This window comes from Amphiprion ocellaris, chromosome 21 (assembly GCF_022539595.1).
Source record: "Amphiprion ocellaris isolate individual 3 ecotype Okinawa chromosome 21, ASM2253959v1, whole genome shotgun sequence".
Taxonomy (NCBI): domain Eukaryota; kingdom Metazoa; phylum Chordata; class Actinopteri; family Pomacentridae; genus Amphiprion; species Amphiprion ocellaris.
Window position 1 is genome coordinate 4,313,108 of NC_072786.1, and position 23,836 is coordinate 4,336,943.

The 23,836-nt window shown below is 39.5% G+C and overlaps 1 protein-coding gene across 10 annotated transcripts in view; it reads right to left on the reverse strand.

Annotated features, from left to right (window-relative positions):
• The window catches only part of ppp1r12a (protein phosphatase 1, regulatory subunit 12A), a 58,923-nt gene extending 41,452 nt beyond the window's left edge, over positions 1-17,471 (reverse strand). For 6 of the 10 annotated variants that reach the window (XM_023270117.3, XM_055006458.1, XM_055006459.1 and 3 more), the window contains exon 1: positions 17,142-17,470. In XM_023270117.3, the coding sequence (XP_023125885.2) occupies positions 17,142-17,378 (237 nt within the window). In that variant the 5' untranslated portion in view covers positions 17,379-17,470. Of the gene's footprint in view, positions 1-17,141 lie in introns of all 10 variants that reach the window. The other 4 variants (XM_055006462.1, XM_055006461.1, XM_055006457.1 and 1 more) reach the window with 2 other exon arrangements.
• Positions 17,472-23,836: the final 6,365 nt, after the last annotated feature.

The following is a 23,836-nucleotide window of genomic DNA, read 5'->3' on the forward strand; positions in this document are numbered from 1 at the left end:
TTTTTGACATTGTTGACTTAGGGATGCACACCATGTCTTTTTTAAATTTGTGCCTGCTTTAAAATAGAAAAAAATTATTGTTCCAGCTTTTTGCCTTGAAAAACTGTCCTCCATACCCTGATCTAAATCCTCTCCCTCAGTCACTCCCCACGCTTATTATCTCTTCAAAGTCGTCTCCTTGTCTAAGAATGGAAACAAGCCCCTTAAGGTGAGCACAGCGATGCCGGTGACCTCCCTCTTCAGTGCGTCACCGGCCTCCCTTCGCCGACTCCTCCTAGCGGCTATTGGAGCCCAACAAAAGTAATCCCTTAATGGCTGTAATTGTCTGTGGTTGACAGGTGCCAGAGTTACTGCCCGCATCGAGAGTATGCTTAGTCTAGCAGCCTGAGGGATGGGAGAAAGAAGCACCATGGCATCCTTAATCATCATTTCTACAGCATCACAGTATCTAAAAGCCTGCCATGCTTCCAGCTGGGGATAGCACACTCCTAAACCAACAAGAATATAGAGAGAAGAGCTGTAACATAAGGTGGCAGCACAGACTTGTGAAGCTCCATATTGCATGTACCCTCCATAAATATACAAAGACAATGTTTCATAACTACAGCAGGCAGAGTGAATGAGTCTGTCAGAGCAGAATGAGGGAACCTGAATATCAATTGGGAGTTATATTAGGAAACACTGTGGGCTTAATCCTGTTTCACACATCACAATCGGCCCCCGTGTGACATATAGAACCTGTACTGTGCTCACACTGAAACATTCAGACATGTAGTGACTCACTCTCAAACAGACACGTAGGCCATTTAAACCTGTTTGGCCAGTGTGCCTCAGAGGAGAAGAGAGGAGGCCTTGTCAAGCATAAAGGTAATAAGATGGATGGCAGTGAAAGAAGAATGACTAAGATATGAAATGTACCGAGAGTAAGGTTAAAATGTGACTCCTATCAGAACTCATTCGTAAATGTATACAAAAATAGATTACAAAGTCATACAGATACCACAGAGATCAGACTAAAGGACCACAATAATATATATTGGCTTTTAAGATCAACTTAAGTTGGATTTTATTCATTTGTTTTCATCCTTAGAGTAACAAAGACACACACACATCATAGATTCAAGAAAGCTCGAACTGACTGGACAACAAGCAGCCACAGGATATTACATATCACCTGGATGTTTGCTGTCAGTTTGTCAGACAAGACATCAGGATGAGTCCTCGCTGCTCTTTCTGATAAAATGGAAACTGATGCTTCTGGGAAGTTGATGTAACAGCAAAAATTAAATCAGGCTCTAAACTAATCAATCGACACAGGATGCTCCATTTGACGGGTCGATAAGAGTTTAATGTACATTGTGTGTGCGGCTTCTGAAAACGGCCGCGTTAATCCATTAGGCTTTGTGGGGATGTGGTTAGCAGATGAAGACAATACAATGAAAAATCATTAATCTCTAAATAGAAATTAATTCAACTAAATCAGACAGGTCGTGAGTGGGAGTCAAAGGTTCAATATGATGAAAAGTGAAATTGTAGACAATGTTGGTAGAGACACAGGAAAAATGCTGGCATCTGACTAACTTCCACCAGTATGGTCTGATGAGGAGGAAACCCTCAAGACTGACATTCATTTTACAGAAGGTCAATCATGTTGCATAGCAAAAGTGTTGTAAAGTAGAAACGTGATACCACAAAAAGTCTAATGTTTGTGTTGTAAAAATTAGCTGTTAAACAGTTATTGGTTTGGTTGATTGTATGCCCCAATATTCAACTTTTTTCAGCTACATTTATCTTGCTTTTTTAACAATTTCTGACAGCATTGATGAATTTGAAAAAAATCTGGAGTCAATCTGTTGTCTCGAATAAATGCTAAAAGATTTAATTCACATTTAAAACATAAAACCTTAGTCGAATCCTAGGTGAAAGGTAGAGTGCTGTAGTGTACAGCATATTTTAACGCCTTGGAAAGGCCTCTTATATCCTGTAGGTAGTGACACCACTTAGCATGTAATTTTACAGCTGCTTCTACCATGCTTCTTCTCCAGCTCCCCAAAACACATGCTTTGAATCACAAAATGTGTCTTCTGCATTTATGAGGAAATGCATGCTATTAGGAGCACTTTAAAATAAGCTCTTATTTGTCAAGAAAGAACTGGCCTCAAGTTGCACTCAGTGAAAGAGGAGGAAACCTGCCCCTATATTCAGCCAGAGTTAATATTGAGCACCGCAAGCAAACATGACACAAAACTGGCTTTGCAATTGGAAAACATTTTACTGGCATAGCCTAACTTTGCTAGATAAATAGTCGTTGTGAATCCTGGATACCTGCAAATAACTTGGCAGTGCTGTTAATGTTGACTTGCTTATATTAACACAAGGTTATATAAAGTACAGCTGCCAAAAAGGCAATTTAAGCACGACTATATACATATCTCACACTTCACCCTCTCATCAATTGATTGCACTGCGCTGGGCTGATTAAAAGCAGAGTCATGAGATTAACTTTAAAACAACAATCCCAAGCCAGCAGGGATAAATATGGAGAAGATCAGGACAGCGACAACAATATAGCGAGCATCATATGCAGCAGTCTAATCCTGAAATAATATGGAGGAATTCAAGCACCGCTCTCTTCTAGCACCGCAAACAAGATGGGCTAAGCCGTTCTCGGAGTGGGCCCAAAAATGCACCCATGACATGCACCTAAGAAAGGAGGCCGGCCTGTTGCCACGACAACAAAGCCAAAAAGAGAACACGGGTTCAGTCCTTGTCGGGCTTTTGTAAGAAACATAAATAAATAGAGAAAAGACTTCATTTTAAAGCACATGGGGGGGCGCTCAGATAGCCCTGAAGGCAGTGCTTTAAGCAAACCACTGTGAGAAAACATCAAAAACTAATGCTGAAAGGAGCATCTTGAGGTGCCATCTTTCTTTTTTTTAATCTCTCGCAACTTTAAACTGCTATTGGAGCGATTCTCATGACCTTTTATGGCCAAAAACGAGATGGCTTGCGCTGCGATTATGTGGGAGGCGATGTTACTAATTATGGTCTCTAATTTATAATGTCATTAACAACACAGTAGACGGAACATAAATGAATACGAGTCACAGTGTGGAGATATTTAATCAATCACAGAAAACTATGACTAAAGCATTTTTAATTCATAACAGTTAAATCCTTTTGTTCCCTTATTCCTGCATATGCAGGGGCTATCATGGCATTAGACTTCAGGTGATTGCAGCAAATAACCTGTGAATCTCTAACCTGACTGGGCTGGGCAACAAAGTTCCAGTCTAATGCAGGAGTGTGAAACACGTGGCTCGCGGGCCAAAACCGGGCCACCAGAGGGTCCCATCTGGCCCGTGTAAAAATTACAGAGATAACATTAACTGCAATTTGTAAAACTATAAATTTAAAATCATTTCTAGACCATGATGAGTTGTTTTGATCATAAAGTAAAATACTAGACTGTTCATTGTTCGTTTGTCATTTTGTGTCATTTTTATAATATTTTGTCTTGTTTTTGTTGTTTGTTGTTGCTTTTGTCTGATTTTTATCATTTGTGTCACATTTTTGGCGTTTTGTGTGACGTTTTTGTCTCGCTTGCTTGCGGTTTTTTTGTCTCATTTTTGTCACTGTTTTGCTTTATTCATTGTTTTGTGTATCGTTTTTGTCGTTTTGTTCCACAGTTTTGTCATCTTTTTGTTGCTTTGTTACTTTTTTGTCTAATTTTTGTCACTTTTTTGTTTTGTTTCATGCCGTTTGTCTCTTTTTGTCATTTTGTTTCTTGTTTTTGTTGTTTGTGTGCCATTTTTGTAATATTTTGTCTTTTTTCTGTTGTTTTTTAGTCTTTTTTAAAAGTAAAATACTATATTGTTCGCCTCCAGACACCTGTTACTAAATGCTTTGTGCCTTTGTCGATACTCTGATCTGTAACTTGTAATGTATAAATGATGAACTGAGGAATAAGGTTGTTGAAATTTAATTTATTTTTCTTAAGAAATTTCAGGTTGTTCATAATGTTTTGTAGAAAGATAGTTCTTTAAATGTGAATATTTTCAGAATGTGCTTTTTTGCACTAAAACAATGGAAAAATTTGGAGTTGTCGTTATTTATTGGTTATTATGTTGGGATTTTACTGGTCTTGTCAAACAACACCTCTTCAATGTTCACAAAATGTCAAAGGTATTAACTGTAAATGATTCAGACAGATGGAAGCTTGAATGGTAAAACCACAGCAGACTACCTGCAACATTTACACAAACGTCTGTTGTACTAACTGAGGGCTTCTTCTGCTCAGATAGATACGTCTGACACCCCAAACAAAACACTTTACAAGGCGCTGTCTTCCTCCCACTATAGTAAAAGTGTATAGCTACTGTGTGTGTATAAAAAGAGTAGGTTTATTATCTAGTGGGACATCATGCAGAGGGCTCCAAGCTTAATTTAGCAGCACTCCACATCAAGGAGATACTTGAAGACCCCTCCCCTCCTTGACTTCCTTTAGTAGCACCCTCAGATGGCCGACTCAAGCACCCTGCAGAAAGCTGCTGTTGTAGTCTCTGTGCTTTTAATGCTCCAAGTGGTATGGGCTATACAGTCTATAGTCAATGACTGGGTTAATGTTGCACATCCATGGCAACACCCATGACTGACAGCGCTGTGCCTGCCATTCAGAGATGTACTGAGAGCCATCATTTGGTAGGTCTAAAACAGGAGAACCCAATTTGATGCAGTTGGTCATTGAAAATGTTAAGACATGTTAAAGAAAAACTCTATGCAATTCTACTGCTACAAACAGCATTGGCTGGTATGAATGTGGAGAGCTAATGCAGTGTTTTAAAAATATTTTGAAAATATCAAGAATAGGTTGATGTTTGTCATAACAGTGGACACATTTCCTTAGTATTACTTCTGATGCCTTTGTTAGTTTTTACCACTGTATCAGTTATGCTACTCTTTATATTATTTTGCTATATCTTTATACAAAATGTTCTTTATCTTTGTCTGACATATGGGCAATTTCATTTGAAAAACAAGTGTCTGGCGCTATAAAATCTTAGCACACATAATAAAATCCACTTGGCATTATTGTAAATAATGGCAAATCTCGGTTTAGTTGCTTGTTATAGCTGCATTGTACATAAAAATGGCACAAGGACACAAAGCAAGCCTTTAACAACCAGATCTTTATATCAGATTAACATCTGAAATGTTTACGTGTTGTACTGAGCATCATTTTCAGCACTGACGATACGTTATGATAGGATGTATACTTTTTAATCCATGAAATCAGCTCACCTCAGTAAGACACACATACGAAAATACCTCTCTTTTCCATAGTGGTGTCTAGTCTTGCACATAATTCAGATTTTGACTTCACAACGTAACAGTGACATTTCTTTTCAGGAACAATGTCCAGATTGCTCATGACAACAGGCCTCACAGTCAACACCTTTCACTGGGACGACTTCTACTGAATAAAACGACTAATAAAAACACTCCACATGAATGTCTATATATTATACCATATTCAATAAATGTAAAACTACAACAGCAACAAACCAAAAGATAATTACAGCGATGGGAGAACTGTGTAACCACCAAACCACAGAAGGCTTGAGTCACTCTCACTACCATTGTGATCAGGATTTGGAGTTGGGATCAAAGTACCTAAACAACCACAAGACACTCAAACACCCTTTAAAAACATGGCACTACAATTCACTACAAGAAAACATTGAACAGACTCATAAGCACACAACTCCATTTGCTCATTTTTGCCATCCTTCGCAATCATCCAGTGCTTTCAGTAAGGGCTTCTTTATTCTTAGTGTGATCTGGGAGGAAGGAAAGTCAGTGGTGGAATAGATGGTTGAAGCTCTGTTGTTATCTGTGTACATTATCTATGTATTGTGGTGTAATGTTTCTCAAACATTGCATGCACAAAATCAAGAAGGAAGAAGGCTTAGAGGCTTTCAGAATTTGTGTTCAGGGCATTCACAATGAAGCTTAATGAGCAGGAGTCTTTTGTTTTGGCTCGCAGGGAAAGAGCAGCTTTCTCCCATATAAAGCAACAGTATGGACAACAAAGTAGCTTCTCCTGGAGCTCACAACTGGCCTCTCTTACTTTATTCCTCTCCCTCCCCCTCCAGTAGTACGACTTCTCTCTGCAGCCACCTAGCCAGTAAGCAGCAAGGCCCTGGACTAGCATACCAGTGGAGAAATTCCCAGATAAGTAATACTCCTAGCCTTGGGGCTTCAGGCATCAGCGCCCTGGCCACTCCTCGCAGGCTACGTCATTGGCTCAGAGGCGCACAGCCACTTCCACAAAAGGAATTCCTTCTTACTGCCTGCATGTAAGTATGAGTGCCTTATGTGCCTGCATTTGCATGTGGGTTAGACAGGTCAGCTCAGGCGCAGAATCGGGATGAACATTAAAAATGAAATTAAAAATGCATGACACCAGAGACGCAAACAGGGGATCGGTACAACTGTATTTGTGACAAAGACTAGAGCACGATGAGTCATTTGGGATTGTAGTGTACATCTGTAAGCATGTGTGTGTGTGTTTGTGTGTGTGTGCGCGTATTTATGCCTGAGACAAAGAGCTCGCAGCTCCTGTGCTATTGGCAGGGTTCAGGAGGCCAGAGGGTACGAGGGGGAGGGCTGAAGCGCTGCAGGGCGACCAGCTGGGTCCCTCCACTAGATGAGCTCTGTTGGGAGCTGTAACCAGACTACAAACACACACACACACACACATATACACACAGCCTTTGCCTTCAGTGCTCTAACTGCTGCTGCTGCTGCTACTGAGGACGACCATATATGGCCCTGGGATTCCCATGGAAAAAGAAGACCAGGATTGTGGAAGAGGGGGAAAAATGCCGGCAAGATTCGTACTGTATGTTTCACTTGGGCTTTTGCTCGGCAGCCAAAACAATAGCCCCACTTGAGAGCCAAGTTTGTTTCCATGTGAGGGGTCCAAAGGCAAGAGGGGGCACCGAGGGGAGAGGCAGAGAGGTCAGATAGTCATGGAGAGATACAACCTCTGTTGATATTTCCATATAATAGAACCCTTATGTGCAGGCTTCTATACAGAGGACAGCGGATAGCTCAGTCAGCAGTCACTGACAGTCGACTAAAGAGGCATTGAGCATGAGCCACGACACTCCCCCACAGCTCTTCCCCCAACATACTGGCACTATGTCACCCCTCACGCCAACAAGCTCCAAACCCAAGAGGTTAAATGGGTAGCGTGGATGCCAGTGTGGATGCCAGCGCCTTGCCCTGTAAGCATTTTACTAATTTATGGGCAATGCCAACACAAATATGGATCATCATCAAAGGAGCACAACGCATGCAAAATGGCAGCTACACTGTCATGCAAAGAAGACAGATCCTGCAATTCATGGACCAAAACAAGCTTAATATAGCATAATCTAAAGAAAACAACCTATTTGCATGCTAAAAAATATAACAAGCTTGTACATGAACAACATGGTGAGTTTGACTTATTTTTTATTTTTCATGCAGTCCTACAAAAAAAGACAAAACTGGACTTTTAGCTCTTCAGGAGTCTGAAATAGCAAAATGATTATGTATGGATACAGTGTCGACGTACATCATCTTTAGACAGCAAACTGGTAAAAAAAATTTAATGAAGATTTTTTTTTAAAATATCAATTTAATTACTCATGCCACATGTAACATATATTTGTTTAAATAGATGATAAAGCGTACTCGTTCTCTTTGTTTTAGCAGAATCACTGTGCAAAGCAGTGGCGCTAGCTGTATGAATACATGTGTGTAGATGTGTCTATGTTGGTGTCAGTGATAAAAGCAGAGGGAGTGGAAGGAGCAGGCTCACTAGTGGAGCCTCAAAGAGGAAATGAGAAAAATAAACAGCCCCTTCCTGTTCCTCTCCAGCCTGAAATCTCCAACACCCAGATCCCTCCTACCATCATCACCTCAGTGTGGACAGATGAGCATTAGGTCTGCTCAATTATTGCAAAAAAAAAATCATAATCCCGATTATTTTGATCAATAATGGCAATCTTTTTAACTTAAAATAAAAAATGTTTTAAATAACATGTTTCCTTGAACTTCAAATTATTTACATTCAACTGAAAAACAAATTTAAAAAGAAATGTGAAAAAGACAATGACATAAATAAGATCAGCTGCAAGTGATTTAGGACTAGGTTCTCTACAAACATGCGATGCAAGAAAGGAGAGGGGTGAAAATCATCCGGCCGCACTCCAGTACCTTCACGACAGCCAAAGCTGACTATCTGAGAACAACCGAAGTTCTGAAATAGCGCTGTATCATCCCGTCCAGGCAGGATTCAGACTCAGAGGTTCTCAGAGGGGTTCTCTTAGAGGTGGTTTTGCACCATGTTCTTCCCAGTCCTTATTCAAGAGCATACATAAAGCACTGACCAGCATTACTCCTGCAACAACACATCATCAATGCTGTAAAACTAACCTGCCTTCTGACAGTCTAACTCCAGCTCATGTTCCTTATTAGTGAGTGAACAATCCAATGGTTGGTGAACGCAGGAAAGGGGTGCACTTGATTTATAACAAGAAAAAAACAGAACTAGAGCATTGTTGTGAAAGAGAACGTGGCACAATGACCATTTTATCTCCATTATCTTGTTTTAACCGTTGGAAAACAGAATCAGAACTGCAAACAAAATTCGATCAATTGTCCTGAACTAACGAGCAATAATGCCCACTTCTGGGAAAACACAGCACAAGGGCATCCATTTTCACTGCCCTTCAAACAGACTAAATAAAAAATTAAAGCGTATGAACGCAGATTATAACTGATATTCAGTTAATTAATGATTAACAACTGCCATTAGCATCTTAAAACAGGCATTGCGTGCAGCTGATCCCTCAGAGAGAACAAATAATGTGCACCACCTTTGCATATTGTCTGTTGAAGTACAAAACATTTAATTACCAAACTGTGACATTTATCAGCTAATCACTGAATAACATTACATATAACAGTACAGTAGTCTTGGTCATCCAAATTTATTAAACATAGCTTAACTTTTTTTCTCAGAATGACCTATAAAATGCCCAGGACCTACATATGGAGGATTGTAACTTGGCTGGGTCTTTGGGCCACGATGTAATGAATTCTTCATTCACTATACAGCGGCCTGACTGGCTTTGGTTCATTAATCATTAATTTAACAGTCTATTAACATCTCGGCTTGATTGGACTCAGTGACCTCACATTTATGCTCTATAAAACACGGAAATAAAATTTAGTTTTAGGACACTGTACTGTAATTTCATCAGGTCTTACTTTGCAATCAGTGTGTGCTTTTTGTCATCTCTCCCTGAACAACAGCATCATTATGGCTTCTTTAGGTACAATAAATTAGAATTAATTCATGCAAGGCTGATTCCTTTAATTAAGATTGTGTCATGTCACCAAGAACTGATCATAATAAATATTTGTTGACAATATTTAAAATGGCATCAGCAAGAAATGTTGACATCACTAAAGACCTACGTGTCTTCCTTCACCAAGTAGGTTCTTTATATTTGTTCACTGCTGCATATTTGGCATGAATCAAGGTTTAAACATTATGAAAACAAAACAACATCAGCTCCAGCACACACAGAGGCCATACTTATGTAAGTGCATTTGAATCACAAGCCAAAGTACTTAGATTGTCCAGGTCCTGGCCCATTTACTGACACTGGCATTTATCGGCAGGAAGAGCATCACCCACATGTGCTTACTCACAAGAACACTAATGGGACAGCATCACCACAAACAGCAGGTTCATTCACTCTCATTGCTACCCACGGATCAGCACTAACAAAAATCAATGTCAATCAATATATGTGTTACAATTACAGAATATATTCCTTAAAGTTTCATGTAATTTATTGCATCATGATTAATTTTGAAAAACACCAGCAGGCTCAAGTGAAACACGAAAATCCTCAATTTGCATCCTTTTGTCGTCGGCAGGTTATACAAAGTTCTGTGACAAGTGAAAGCAACACGGAACAATAACTTTGAGTCAGAAAGACAGGTTATGTGTGATGGGCCAATCGCCATTTCCACTTGTGTTCCTCATTTTGTCAGCTGAAGATGCAGCCATTTTGAGAATAAATGGAAAGAATGTAACCTCACCCTTCCATAGACAACAAATGGACATGCGCTCTCTGCCTTAATTGTACTCACTGCTCTGTAAGACAATGAGGAATTCACCGTCTCTGGGTCCAGGTGTTTTCAGTTCAAAAACAGCTCATAAAAAACACTCAGCGTGAGGCATGTGACTGCCGCCAAGCAAACAACAGCGGGATGGCTTCAAGAAGACCTGGCTTAAGTAGAAGGCAAGCACTGTGTGCCACAGGGTGGGAAAAAACAAGCTGAAGTCATCCCACAAACATTTCACAGCAGCTCAATACTATGCACAGCCTGAATAAGTGGGGGCAAACAGAAAAGCAAGCGGTGGTCATTAATGTGTTAAGTCAAGAGCCTGTACCTGTCAATCTTACATAAACATCTCGACAGGTTAAATGGGCTTGCATCATGTTATTTATCATCAGCTTCTCAAACCGATGCAGTGAACAATAACCTTCAAACAAGCACACACTGACATCATCAAAACATATTCAGTAGAGAGGGGCCGGTAAAAATAGCAGCCTTTGGTTTGAGACCAGCTTCTCATTTTGCAAAATTCATAGAGAGCAGCACTGCCAGGTTTCAGCAATGCAATAATTACATGTGGCTAAAAACTGAAGTGTGACATAAGAACATTCCGTGCGACATAAAATGCACTGCTGGGTAAGGTCATGTCCATAGCCTTGCTGTCTAGTCAGCACTGCTCATATACGTGGCAGCAGCCTTACTCTACTGAGGAATTCTCGTTACGACCCCAGGTGAACCAGTTCCAACCTGCAGCGATGCTCATCTGAAATACTTCACAGAAACCCTCATCATTCCAGATCCTCTGGTGGGGATGTCTCTATGCATCATCGCAGCAGGGTCAGAAACAGGGTTTGGATATGCCATGTATGTTTTTGGTTTTAGATGGACTCTATACTGCAGGTCTAAGAAAATAAACAATACTCTACACTGAATATACATGTACCAATTTAGCCTGACATGATATATTTTGTACTATTTATGGAAATTACACCTTTGATTTCTACTATAGAGAAGTTTCGGACCGTTTTTGTAAACAACAGACAAAACCTTCAACCCCTTTCAACTTGCACTGTGTGTTTCAATTTCAAAAGTCATACATGTTATCTTGACACGGTGTGCACGGAAACAACATCGACGTGTCACAATCAGCAGATGACCTGGCATGTTGCGAAGCATTGGCGCGCAAACAACACAAGGACTTCCTGCTGTTGATTATGGGGTTGGTAGCGAGGCTGAATGAAACAGTGAGTGAAGCCAGCTTGACAAGGAGAGACCTGCCAATTATATACAGGTAAAATATACATGTTGTAGGACTCCATTCTAAAATTAACGCTCTCAGTCATCAAGCAGGCCAAGGTTACAATAGTGCTGCAGTGATTCACTCCAGACTGGAATGTACCACATTCAATGACCTGTAGTTCAATGTAACAACTTAAATTGAGGGTTTTGTCTCATATTAGCACATCTACGGTGCAACTGTTTCAATTAATAACACCGAAATTCAACACACCCTTCAGTAGTGGTCAGCCACTGCACACAAACCATCTGTAATGTTCTTAATGTTGCTACTGCCATCTGTTTGACTTAATAGATAGGTTACAGTTTACTTCTGCAAGACCTGTTTTGCCTCATGTGGTTAATAATATTTCCACTAGTAAACTGATCATTCATCAAAATGATGCATATTGGCAACCAGAAGCAAAATAAGAATATGTTGAAACAAAACCTAAATTACCTGAGCCACAGTAGGTTTTATTTCAGCATCCTTTTAGATCAGGTGTTGAAATATTAAACAAATGTGTGACATTAGCAATTATATGTAATCAAAACTCATGTAGTGAGCCGTAATTAGGTCTAAATATTAGTCATAACAAATCACCAAAACATTAAAAAAAACTGTTAACATTTGAGGACTGGTAGCTGGGTGTTCGAGCTAGACAAAGAACAATAAAATCTAGACTGTCTATATTCCAGACCATGAATTATTAAGTTACACCTTAATGTATTCAGCAATATGTTAGAGATGCATGAGTGACTTGCTAGCTGTTCCTGTAAGATGCCCTTTAATCATAACAAAGAAGCCAAAAGCCTTGTACAACATTTTGCAAGACAAGCAGTCTGAAAGCAGACTTCTTCAGAAAAGGGGCAAATATCTGACAATTGTTTGGCACAGAGACTCTGTTACAGCCTAAATACTGGAGCACCTCACCATAAAAACCATACAAAAAATTTACATTTCATTAAAGCCAACATTTTAAAATGCATTTCCCTTTATTCAATCAACTTTAAAGCCCATCATCCTGCCAATAAATCCTCGGTTTGAAACTAGTTTTGTACATGAATTTATCAAAAGAAATGACAGCCATAGTCATAACTAAATAATAGATCATATACAGTACACAACTACACAACTACTACCATGAATAAAACTTCAAATGAAAGGCTGCACTTCCAAGTTGAGCGAGGTCTTTACAACTTGGACCTTCATGTTCAAGAATAAGTTATTATGAAATACTCAATCAGGCTTACCACCAGTAGAATTTCCCTTTAAGGTCATCCATCTTCCTCTTTAGTCTATCTGACAGCAAAACACTCAAGTAGTGTTTAAAAACAACCCCCAGCATGCTAATTTTTATGACCATGCATATCAGAAGGCAGTGAATTTAAAACGTTTCACCTGCTTCCAAATTAAATGTACATGCAAGAAAGTTGTTATTCGTCATCTGGGCTCATTTTCCTAAGGCTAGACCTCCCTACAAATCTTGCAAGCTGCTGAAAAACTGAAAACGGCACCATGTGTTACATCTCATCCTCAAAATATGTCATCTAAGGTAGTCTTTATCTAACAGTCACCAGAAATGGGCGTTATTATGCAGGCAGCCTATTGAGCTGGAGCCCGCACAGATTTTGTGGATTAAGCCTTTCTTGGTAAGTCTGTGTCTCTTTTGTGTGGGCAGGCGGAACAGGTGAGAGCAACAGGGAAAATCTATAATGCAATGTGATGCACACATGTTTCTCCTGTCTCCGCCAAGAGGCCTCTCCACATGAGATGGCGGGATTTTCTCCCTCAGGCAGAAAGACAGGAGGAGTTGGAGTCTGTAGGAGGATGCCATGCTGCCTTCATCAGGACAGGGACATGTCAAAGGCATTTTTTTTAACTCCTCTCGCTGGCCAACTGCAAGCCTCTGGCACAGCTGAGAATCCCAGCTCTGCGGCTGTAGTGAGATCCACAGCAATTATGTAATGTGTTAATATGACTGATGCTGGGCTGGATGAAAAGAAACGCAGCCACCTCATCGTCTTCCACCACATGCTCTGTAACCGTTCCATTACAGATTCATGAGGTTGATTCTCATTTCGAATTGTTCAGCACTGCCAAAGACTCTCTGTTCAGTCTGTTATGCAACTCCCACTCTGTCCATGCAAATCCACCAACACAAGTGACTAGCAACCTTCCGAGTCGTTGTCATGGAGACAGCGCAAGATAATGTTCATAGACTTCAGGGCCATAATGAGGGTGTGTACCGTCAACAGAGCACAGGCATTGTAATGCCCGGCTCTGACATGTTAAGCTGAGCTGAGACCTGTCACCTTGGTCCTGTGGATCAGTGACGGCCGTGAACGCTAAAGAAAAAAGTTCAGGTGTAGGTCAGCGTGGAGATTTTCGTGTGTGAAGCGACAAGGCCCGGTTACCTCCACTCTAATTGCCTCGATGGAGCTCAGTGGGCAACAGTCAGCCGGGCCTTGGCATCATACAGGGAAAGGCAAGCCAGAGAGAGAACGACTCGAGGGGAGGGGTTTAGGTGACAGCTGAGGAATGTCTTGTCTGCTCTCTCTTTGCTATGGTTTCCAGCGACCGTCATGTGAGGAATGCACGGTCTAGGACGACAGGACTTGGAATGCTACCCTCTGAGACGAGTTTAGCCGACGGGATCTGGAATCTCCACTTGTCTAGTGGACCCCCTCATTCACTTGTACAACCTCTCTGCAGTCCACCTGCATCATGCCGTCTGTGTTTGGGTAAACCAATCTGGCTCGGTGACTCACAAAAAATGTAAACGTTACTTTGAGACTACAAAAGCTGTATCGTGTCTGACCTGTCACTCTAGTTTTCTTGTGTGTTGATCTGTGATGACATTATGGATTCTCTCACTACGTCCTTACGTGCAAGAGGTCTTCCATCACATTACTGATGAAACATATGAACATGTATACAGGTCCTTCAGCAAAAAGTCATTTTTTTAAGTGACAGAAGGTATGTGACTCACACTGACACCCAAACTCTTGCCTAAGTGTGAGATTATACCAGGGCTGCACTACAAAGCGGAGCTACAGACTCTGAGTCATACCCAAACTTAGTATCATCTCCTGAAACCCAGTTAGGAGAACTTGTGGCGGAGGTATTTATAACCCCGCACTGGTCACCAGCAATGGGAGTGATATTGCTGCACCCAGTGAGGAGTGAGCCCTCATGTCACAACATGGCACACTTCACAACAAAGGCAGAGGTCAGTCACTCACCAAAATAGTTATCCTCTGAAATTTTAGTCTAAAATTGAAAAGAAAAAGCAGAACAAAGACATCAAGAAAGACAACAGGTGACTCCGGCTGTGCTGACTCCATTCCATCTAAGAAAATGAACATCAGTTCGACCTGGGATTAAAACATAAATCCTCGTATCACCTTTCTTCAGCTCCCTTTGTAAGACCCCAAAACCCAGAGATCACATGCCAGCCTACAACACACAAACACACCAACAGCAGCTTCATGTCTCCAGAGATGGTTACGTCTGGAGAGCGGCACTGCAAATTCTTTCCTCACTCTGGCTCATCCCTGGACATCGGCCCAAAAAAAGGCAACGTTTCCACCCAGTGAGTTTGCACAGGGGGCCATGCTAATTCCAGGTTCAATTATAGCAGACTCTGAGCTCAGAGAAAGCTTGATTTACACGCAAAGATAAAATACAGAAAGGAAATCACCTAAAGATAACAACCTACCCCAGGAGACCCATTTTAAAAACATCTGATCTGTGCATTGGAGTAAGTCTTGGGCAACAAAAATACCATGTAGCCAGGTGGTACTCACTCTTACTGAGACTAGACATGTGGACATGAGTAATGAGGTGACATCACTGCAGATCTATGCAAGCATAAAACATTTAATGTGAATTCTTCTGTTAATCCTTACATCATTCAAACACTTGCTATCCAAGCAAGTAGAATGAGAAACAATCACCGCTGATTTAATGATTCAAAATACAAATGGGTATCTGTACCAGAAATAACTGAAACTTTGATTTCTTCAGAATTAAATAGCTAACTGTAATGCCCTGGGCACAAACAGCCTGGGATATATGTAAAAATGTCACTGCACATTTCTGTGAGTATAAAAAATGAAAAGAATTAGGTGACTGATGAACAGCAGCTGATAGAAACTGCAAACATATTAGTCTTATCTAATTTGTAACAAATATCAATATAGAAACAACATAATAAATGATCTAAATGTTAGATCTTCTATGTTTATCAGTAAACGATACAGATCTGCGTGCAGAATGAACGACACAAGTGAATCTGTTAACTACACAGATCTATTCTTCGATTACAGTTAACCATTTCCAAAGCCACAATGAGACAGTATGAATTTCTGAGGCAAATCTAACGTTTGTACACATCAGGACATCCAACCTGGCCAGAACTTTCTGTATACTAACCGCATCAACAAGCTATCCATACTAATCCATATCAACACTTGAGCCGTGGTGTTTTATACAGATTGTAAATAAGACATTTTGCCCAGTTTGGTTTGAAATGACCTCATATATAAGGTAGCACCTGACGTGAGTGACTAACGACTGCCAAAATGAGGTGCCATTTTCAGTATTTGGCTGTGGAAGCACAGGGGCTAGTCAACGTAGCTACTGCGGTTAGCGGGCAAAAAGTTAGCTTGGCACTGCTGACATTCCGGCAAAATAGCAAAGTAATAACTCCCACATACGTTTATGGTCAAACCCACACACACTAGGGCCACTAATCGTCAAATCTGGACAACATAAGTTGGCACTGACGTCGTTCCTCGAGTCAGCTAATGAATGAATTAACCCAAGCTAAACCCCAAAACAGCTAGCGACAGTTAGCATGCTAACGTAGCGTTAGCATACCTTTCGCTTGGCGATATATTGCACTTTAGTCATGTACTGCTTTATCATAAATTAACTGCTATATCGGTAGCTGATGTCAGTGTTGATAATACATTAAATGGCACACAGTTAGTGTCGTGCAATGGTAACGTTAGCTTGTAACCGAATGACGTTGTAACTAACCACCGCTAGCTAGCTCCTGCTTCCTCTCCAGAGAGTAGCCACAGTCGCGGTGGAGGGTTTATCAACAAAACGACTTTTACTGCTAGCCAGGTAGTAGCCATCCACTGCTTGAACTCATTCTGCTGTGCTGGAGTCTCAATCAATGACAACATTTACACCAAACTCCCAACATGACTCGATTACAGCATCAGAAATGACTTTTCTTCAACAACATCACTGGATCGTTGATACCCCGCTTGGAAGTAAATTACAAGATAAAATGACCAAACGTTTCTATCTGAAATGCAGCAAGCACAGCAATTAGACTGCACCCACAGACTGGAGATATGGACTAGGCTAGTTTACCGAGGCAAAAAGTGTCATTAGCCCCGAAAGCGAAGCGTTTAACTTTGTTCCTTAGTGTACTGTGCAGGCTGTAAGTAGGGTTAGCGGTGTTTACTACATAACTAAGCTGTGGCAGGAGCCAGCGGGTTCATCTCTGCGTCGAAAAGGACGAGTGTGGCTAGGTAGGTAAACAACGGGATGAGAATGGCTTCCATTTGACAGGTGTTCCAGGGCGAGCAGTAGCTAGCAGCAGACCGATACTTGTGTCTTGCGGTGACATGGACAGCTACGGCGGGCTAACACAAACCTGGTGGAGGGCGGTGAGACCGTCTACATTGGCGTAGTTGATGTCAGCGCCCCGGTCAAGCATTCGGAGCACCTCCTCGGTATCGCCGCTTGAGCAGGCGGCCAGAAACACGGCGCCATCATCGAACTTCACCTTCGTCTTCTTCTTTTTCAGAACAGGAGGCTCCAGGTCCGTCTCCGAGCCCAGCCATCGCTTCAGCTGCTCATTCCTCTTCTGCTTGGCGTCCGCCATCTTCATCCCCCTCCTGTCTCGGGCTTCTTATCTTTCTCCGAGAGAGGATATACTTTATAGTGGCACTATCCCACAGCGCACTGGGGCGTGGGAAGGGAGGGCTGGGGAGGAGGGGGGGGAGCCGAGAGCGAGAGAGAGAGAGAGGGCGTCTGGATTGTTTTCCATAATCTCGCGAGAACTGGAGCCCAGGAGCTGCAGTATAACGTCACCGTGAGCAGATTATGAGGGGAGAGTGAGCAGGGTAATCCCTTATAGACTGTGTACACCAAATAAGACAAGAGTGCTTGAAAATATTACATAACAGTCCGCCGGCTCGCAGGCTTTTTCACACAGAGCCACTGTTACTTACAGTAGCTGCTATTTTTACCACCTGTTTTATATTGTATAGGCTGTTGTTTACTGTGTTGCTGTTGGGTACAAAGAAGCCACAGTTCACTTCTAACCAGTACTTTTGCAATAAAAATGAAAATATATGAATCATAATGCAGAATAACATATCATTTATCCTTTGGTGCTGATAGGTGGAGCATTGCTCAAGATTACAGAGTAGAGACTACAGATAATTTATAATCATAAAAAATATATCCAGATTGTCAGATCCAGGAATCAACCAGGCCCAACTAGCTATAACATAATTTATGTAACAAAAACAAAACACATCAGCTAACATATGTGTCATTTCTAAACCTTTTCACATCTCCTGTCTTTTTTTTCTAGATAAATAGCTTCTTTTTGATTCTAATTTACCAAGGTTATGTTCCTAAATGTTGCTGTTGTTTTGGTTTTATTCATTTAACGCTTTCATTTGGTGACAAGAAGACAATCAGCCACTTAGATCAAACATTTACTAGAATCTATCAATCACTAGTTCTAAAAAAAAAACACATAAAGAAAAGATTTTTGCACTGATAATTCAGCTTTTCTGCAAAATCTTATCAACTATGCAGTGTCTAGTGTGGTTTTGGGGACAATATGTGGCTAGGTGTGTTCATGAAATTGGAAAATGGCACTAAAAAGATGAAAGAAAGAACAATCATGTACATTAAATAACGCTAACAAATCAAAAGTGTCTATAAATCGCTATTCATACATTACACTCTCTTGTGCTGCATGTGTAACTGGTAACTCTGTGCCAACCTGGAAGTCTGCTACCTGTGGGACTGAAGTTTTCCTGCGCTCCATCCAGCACTGTTCAGGCCGCTGCGCTTCATTTTTATGGACTGAAAAACAGCATATTCATTCTTCATGTATATATTTTCCACTGGTGGATCCAAAAAACCAAACCTTATGAATATGTCTATTCACAAACCAAATACCTCATCCTCATGTTAAAAACTGCTTTAGATGGGAGTTTTTGTGCCACACTGTGGTTTTTTTTGATCATTCTGCGTTTGTCATTTTGTACACTGTAAAACAGCAGTAAAAAACAAAGTCAAATCAACTTATCTTTTCCAATGTAAACATGAGTCTTACCCTTTTATCATCAATTGAACATTTAACAATTTAAACAAAATAAAATAAAGTAATTAATTTAAATGTATTAAATGTAAATTAATTTACTTTGAATTAAATGTAAATTAATTTAATTTAAATGTATTAATTAATTATTGATTATAATGAGCATATAATTAATTATTAATTTAATAAATAACTAATTCATAAATTAATAATTTATTGATTTAAATTCAAATTAAATTAAAATAATACAATTTCTCATCAATTTAACATTTAACAATTTCATTTCATTTCATTTCAATTTAACAATTAATTTTTTCATTGAAATTTGTTTAATGTAAATTAATATCTTCATTAAATTATGGTTGTTTCTGTCCATAATAATTTCTAACCATGACACAGTTTAGTACTTAGAATTTATTTTATTGTAACTGAGAGCTGCTTCACAGATTGACTTTGTACTGACACTTGTCAAAAATGACTGCAGCTATTTCAGCTGTAAGTTCTCAGCGTTAAAAATAAACTCTATAAATTTCAAAAATATAAAAGAAAATCAAGCCAGTCTGTAACCAGCCAGTCTGTTTATGTGACTGATTGATTCAACTTAATATCTTAAGTTTCCTGAATTTGTTTTCTCAAGTTTTTTACTTGCACAGCTCAAAAAATGACTCTAATGGTGACCTAATTAAGCCACTAAAATGGAGTTACCTCACATTTTGAAGGTTGAAGGGGAACTTACGGTTTGTAAGCTGATCTTGAAATAATTTCCAGTGTGCAGAGGTGACTTTTCTGTTTTTCTTTTAATTTCAGGAAGTGGCGTTTTGACCCGCTAACCGAACAAACACTGATTTTAGAGCTATTTCCCTCTTTCTTCCACACATGAACACATTCATGAAATGGCAGTTCCACCTATGTTGCACTATGTTGCATGTGTAGTTTCCATCTAATAAAAACACATTGCTCACCGAGGGAAAATAAAAGCTTTCTTACCACAGAGTACCTGCTACGATTTGATGAAGCTCTAGGAATGTCTAGTGGACTCGAGCACCGGGGTGGTCCAGTTCAACCTGGAGTAAAAACGAGGTGGTCAGGCATAAAGTGCTTTTTTTATTTTGGCACCGCCATGTGTTATTGTTGGCAGACACCCATGTGTACTCAGCGGGGGGTGTGGTATTGCCTTCTCATGTGCCAGTTGTGGGTATGAAGCATGCAGCCGCTTTTGTTTTATTAGACTGAGGTGTCATTACGCATAATAACAGTGGTATTTTTGCAGTTTAAAGACAGGATTCAGCATCAGATAGAAGAAATCATTTGACAGCATCATCCGTCATTTCTTGTTGTAAATGCGCGAGGCAAACTCCTGTCCTTCATCATCCTTCACTTTGATCTCCTCCGACGATATAGTATTTTACCTTAAAAAAGACAAAAAGCAACAAAAACAAGACAAAATATTACAAAAATGAGGCACAAAATATTACAAAAATGGGGCACAAAATGACAAACATGAGACACAAAATGACAAAAGCAAGAAACAAAATTACAAAGAAATGAGACAAATGACATGAAACAAAACAAAAAAGAGACAAAAAATTAGATAAAAAAGTTACTATACTATATTGTTCTCACCAACAGTGAGAGTCAGATGAGATTAAAGTGAAAGGTGATGAAAGACAAGAGTTTCCCTCACGCATTTATGATAAGAAATGACGGATAATGCTGTCAAATGATTTCTTCTATCTGATGTTGAATCCTGATACTGAAATTCACATCGATACAAATATTCTCAGTAAAAGTCTGATATTTCATGACAACTGCATGATCAACACATGGTTGGTCGATGAGCTCTCTAACTGCTGATACCTTCACTAAAACAGGCCATAATGTACCGCACCACTAAGGTAAATACAGCTGCAGAGGGGGTACAGCAGGATGCATAAACAGGATGCATCCCAGATATTTGAATAGTGTTAAGTGGAGTGTGTGGATATACATTAAAAGTTTCCAGGCCTTCAGTGCAACAAGAGGCCCTAAGTGTGCAGTTGATTTTAAGCAGGCTGGAGCAGGCAAATGTAGAGCATTCAGATAGATAGATAGATAGATAGATAGATAGATAGATAGATAGATAGATAGATAGATAGATAGATAGATAGATAGATAGATAGATAGATAGATAGATAGATAGATAGATAGATAGATAGATAGATAGATAGATAGATAGATAGATAGAGAGATAGATAGATAGATAGATTAAACCTTTGTTGATCCCACAGCGGGGAAATTTACAGATTCAAAGGCAGAGTATATTTAAATCCCTTGCATATGTTTCCCTTAGTAGTTGAATTTAAAATGAGTACAGTTTCATTTTGGGTGCAGAGCTACACAGAAGGATAAGTATTTTTGATAGAAGTGATCCAAGCTTTTTTTTATTGGTTGTATTCTTAGTTGTATTCGATTGCAGATTGCTAACAACTCATTAGCAGATTAAATCACCTGAAATTTTCCAGTGATGTGCAGAATTTAAAAATGAATTTGCCTTTGAATCTGACTCATTTGATCTGCTACAAATAGCTTCAATGTCACAGATATCTTTTAACATTCCATGAAACTGTCATTGCTTTAATTTTTTTGAACAGTTTTTCTTCTAATTCTACTTAAGATTTTATTTATTTATCTCCTTGTTAATTCCTACTTTTTTTAGCATTGTTAATTTAACTGAAATCGCCATGTATTTTTGTTTTATTGCAATTTAATTTCAGGTTTGTCCACATCTGTTATCGCTGAAAGGTCTAATTCTCTCCCTGTGTGGTTTTTTGAGGTTTGAAATAATTAAAATGAAATCAACAGCATATGGAATCTAAGAGTATTGTGTACTTGTAATTGAATTTTGGCGCTATCACATATTCAGAAGCTGGTATTCATGTGTTTATGGACAATGGAAAAATCAGTTACTCTGCTTTTTGAATAACTGAACCAAAACTTTGAGCTTAAGCACAAGTTTTTGCTGTTTGTGCTGCAACTCGTTAACACTGTCTGCAGCCCTCAAACTGACTCTGTGTATCGCACAGATACACAAACACCTACACAGCATCAGAGCTGGATGTTGCCACATGACTCACTCTGCTCGGTAACTAAGAGTCTCTTCCAAACTACTCTTCAGTTTCCCTCCAAGCCTCCAGCTATCAGCCTGGCGAAGCCTCTGGCCAGCAGCTTCCTGACACTGACGCTGTTGGTGTTCCACATCCCCATGAGTCAGTGGAACCACACAAATTTCCCACTCAGTATCAGCCGAGCCGCCTGTCCCCTCCGCGTCCTAACCTCCAGGCCTCATTTGCTGCTTTGCAGACAGTAAATTACTGAAATGTGTCTGCGTTTAGTGTCAGCGACAAGAGAAATGGTCCCGAAATGAGAAAATGAGGATGGCGTGACTTTACATAATGGCTCATGGTTACAGTTGTATAAATGTTTTGGAACAGGATTTTGCGCAAGCAGCTTGTTATACAGGATGTCGGCTTCAAGTTCAGCAGGTGGGTGGTATCATTTTCATCTTTAAAATGCCTTTAAACTGAAAAAATACCAGCGTTTTTTGTCGTTTTGTGTCTCATTTTTGTATTGTCTTGTTTTTGTCAGCTTTTTTGTCTTTTTTTGTCAGATTTTTGTCGTTTGCCTCATGTTTTTGTCATTTTGTTTCTCGTTTTTGTCGACTTGTGTTTAATAATAATAATGACATGTTTTATTTGTATAGCGCTTTTCAGAACACTGAAAGACACTTTACATATAAAATCAAAAAACATTAACCCTCCTGTTGTCTTCATTTACGGGTACCAAAAAATATTGTTTCTTTGTCTGAAAAAATACAAAAATTCAGCAAAAAAATTCCCCCAAATTCTGAAAATTTGCAAAAACTTCAGAAAATTCCAATGATTCCTTAAACGTTTCCCTTAAAAGTTTTATTTTTAAAAAATCCCCCAAATTTGACAAGAAAATTCTTGTAAATATTTTCAAAAAATGAGTAAAAATCTTCCAAAGAAATCCTAAAAATATCTAAAGTGATTCCATATATATCAGTAAAACTTCTAATATTTTCTTTAAGAACATTCACAAAATTTTTTTTTTTTTACCAAAATCCAGCGAAATGGATTTTGGTTGATTTTTTTTGTGAATGTTCTTAAAGAAAACATTTTTTTAAACTTTTTTTTTCCACCAAAAGATGCTAAAAAATTTCCCAAAAATGTTGAAAATGTGGACATCAGAAGCTTCACTGTGAAAATATATATATATTTTTTTCCAAATAGTGGAACATCATAAAAACTAGTCATAAAATACATCATAAAAATAAGTTTCTATTGTGTATTAAAAACAGTTTCCTTTTTGTCTCACTTGTCTTTGTCATTTTGTGTTTCGCTTTATTCATCATTTCTAAAAACACATGTAATACAAAAAGGAAGCACAAAACAACAAAAATGAGAAACAAAACGACAAAAACATGAGACAACAAAAATCATACAAAAAACACCAAAAAGAAGACAAAATATGACAAAAATGAGACACAAAATGACAAAAATTAGACAAGTGACATGAAACAAAAGAAGGGACAAAAAATTTCACAAAAAAGTTACAAAGTGACAAAAAAATGGACAAACAAGACAAAAATGACAACAGTGATCTCCTCTGACTGTTTTCCTGCTCCTTGAGAGGATTAAAGTGTCAGGAAGTGACTCAGGTGTATCAATACCACAAATTTACCCCGGTGCACTCTCACTGTTGGTCTGCAGCCTCTGAGACGAGCTTATTAAAGGCCAACGACAGGCCTGAAAGTCACGTTCTCCTCGTCGGCATGACATCAGTGTCAGAGTGACTGATCCCTCAGAGGAAGCTCTTGTTTACCGCTTTAACTGAGTATTTCCGAAGGGACCGCTCTCCGGTGTGGTTTGTGAAACCAGATGAGGTGTGCAAGTCAAGTGTGCTGGAAGAGCAGCTGGGGCGAGGGAGGAGGGCTGTTTGTACATGTA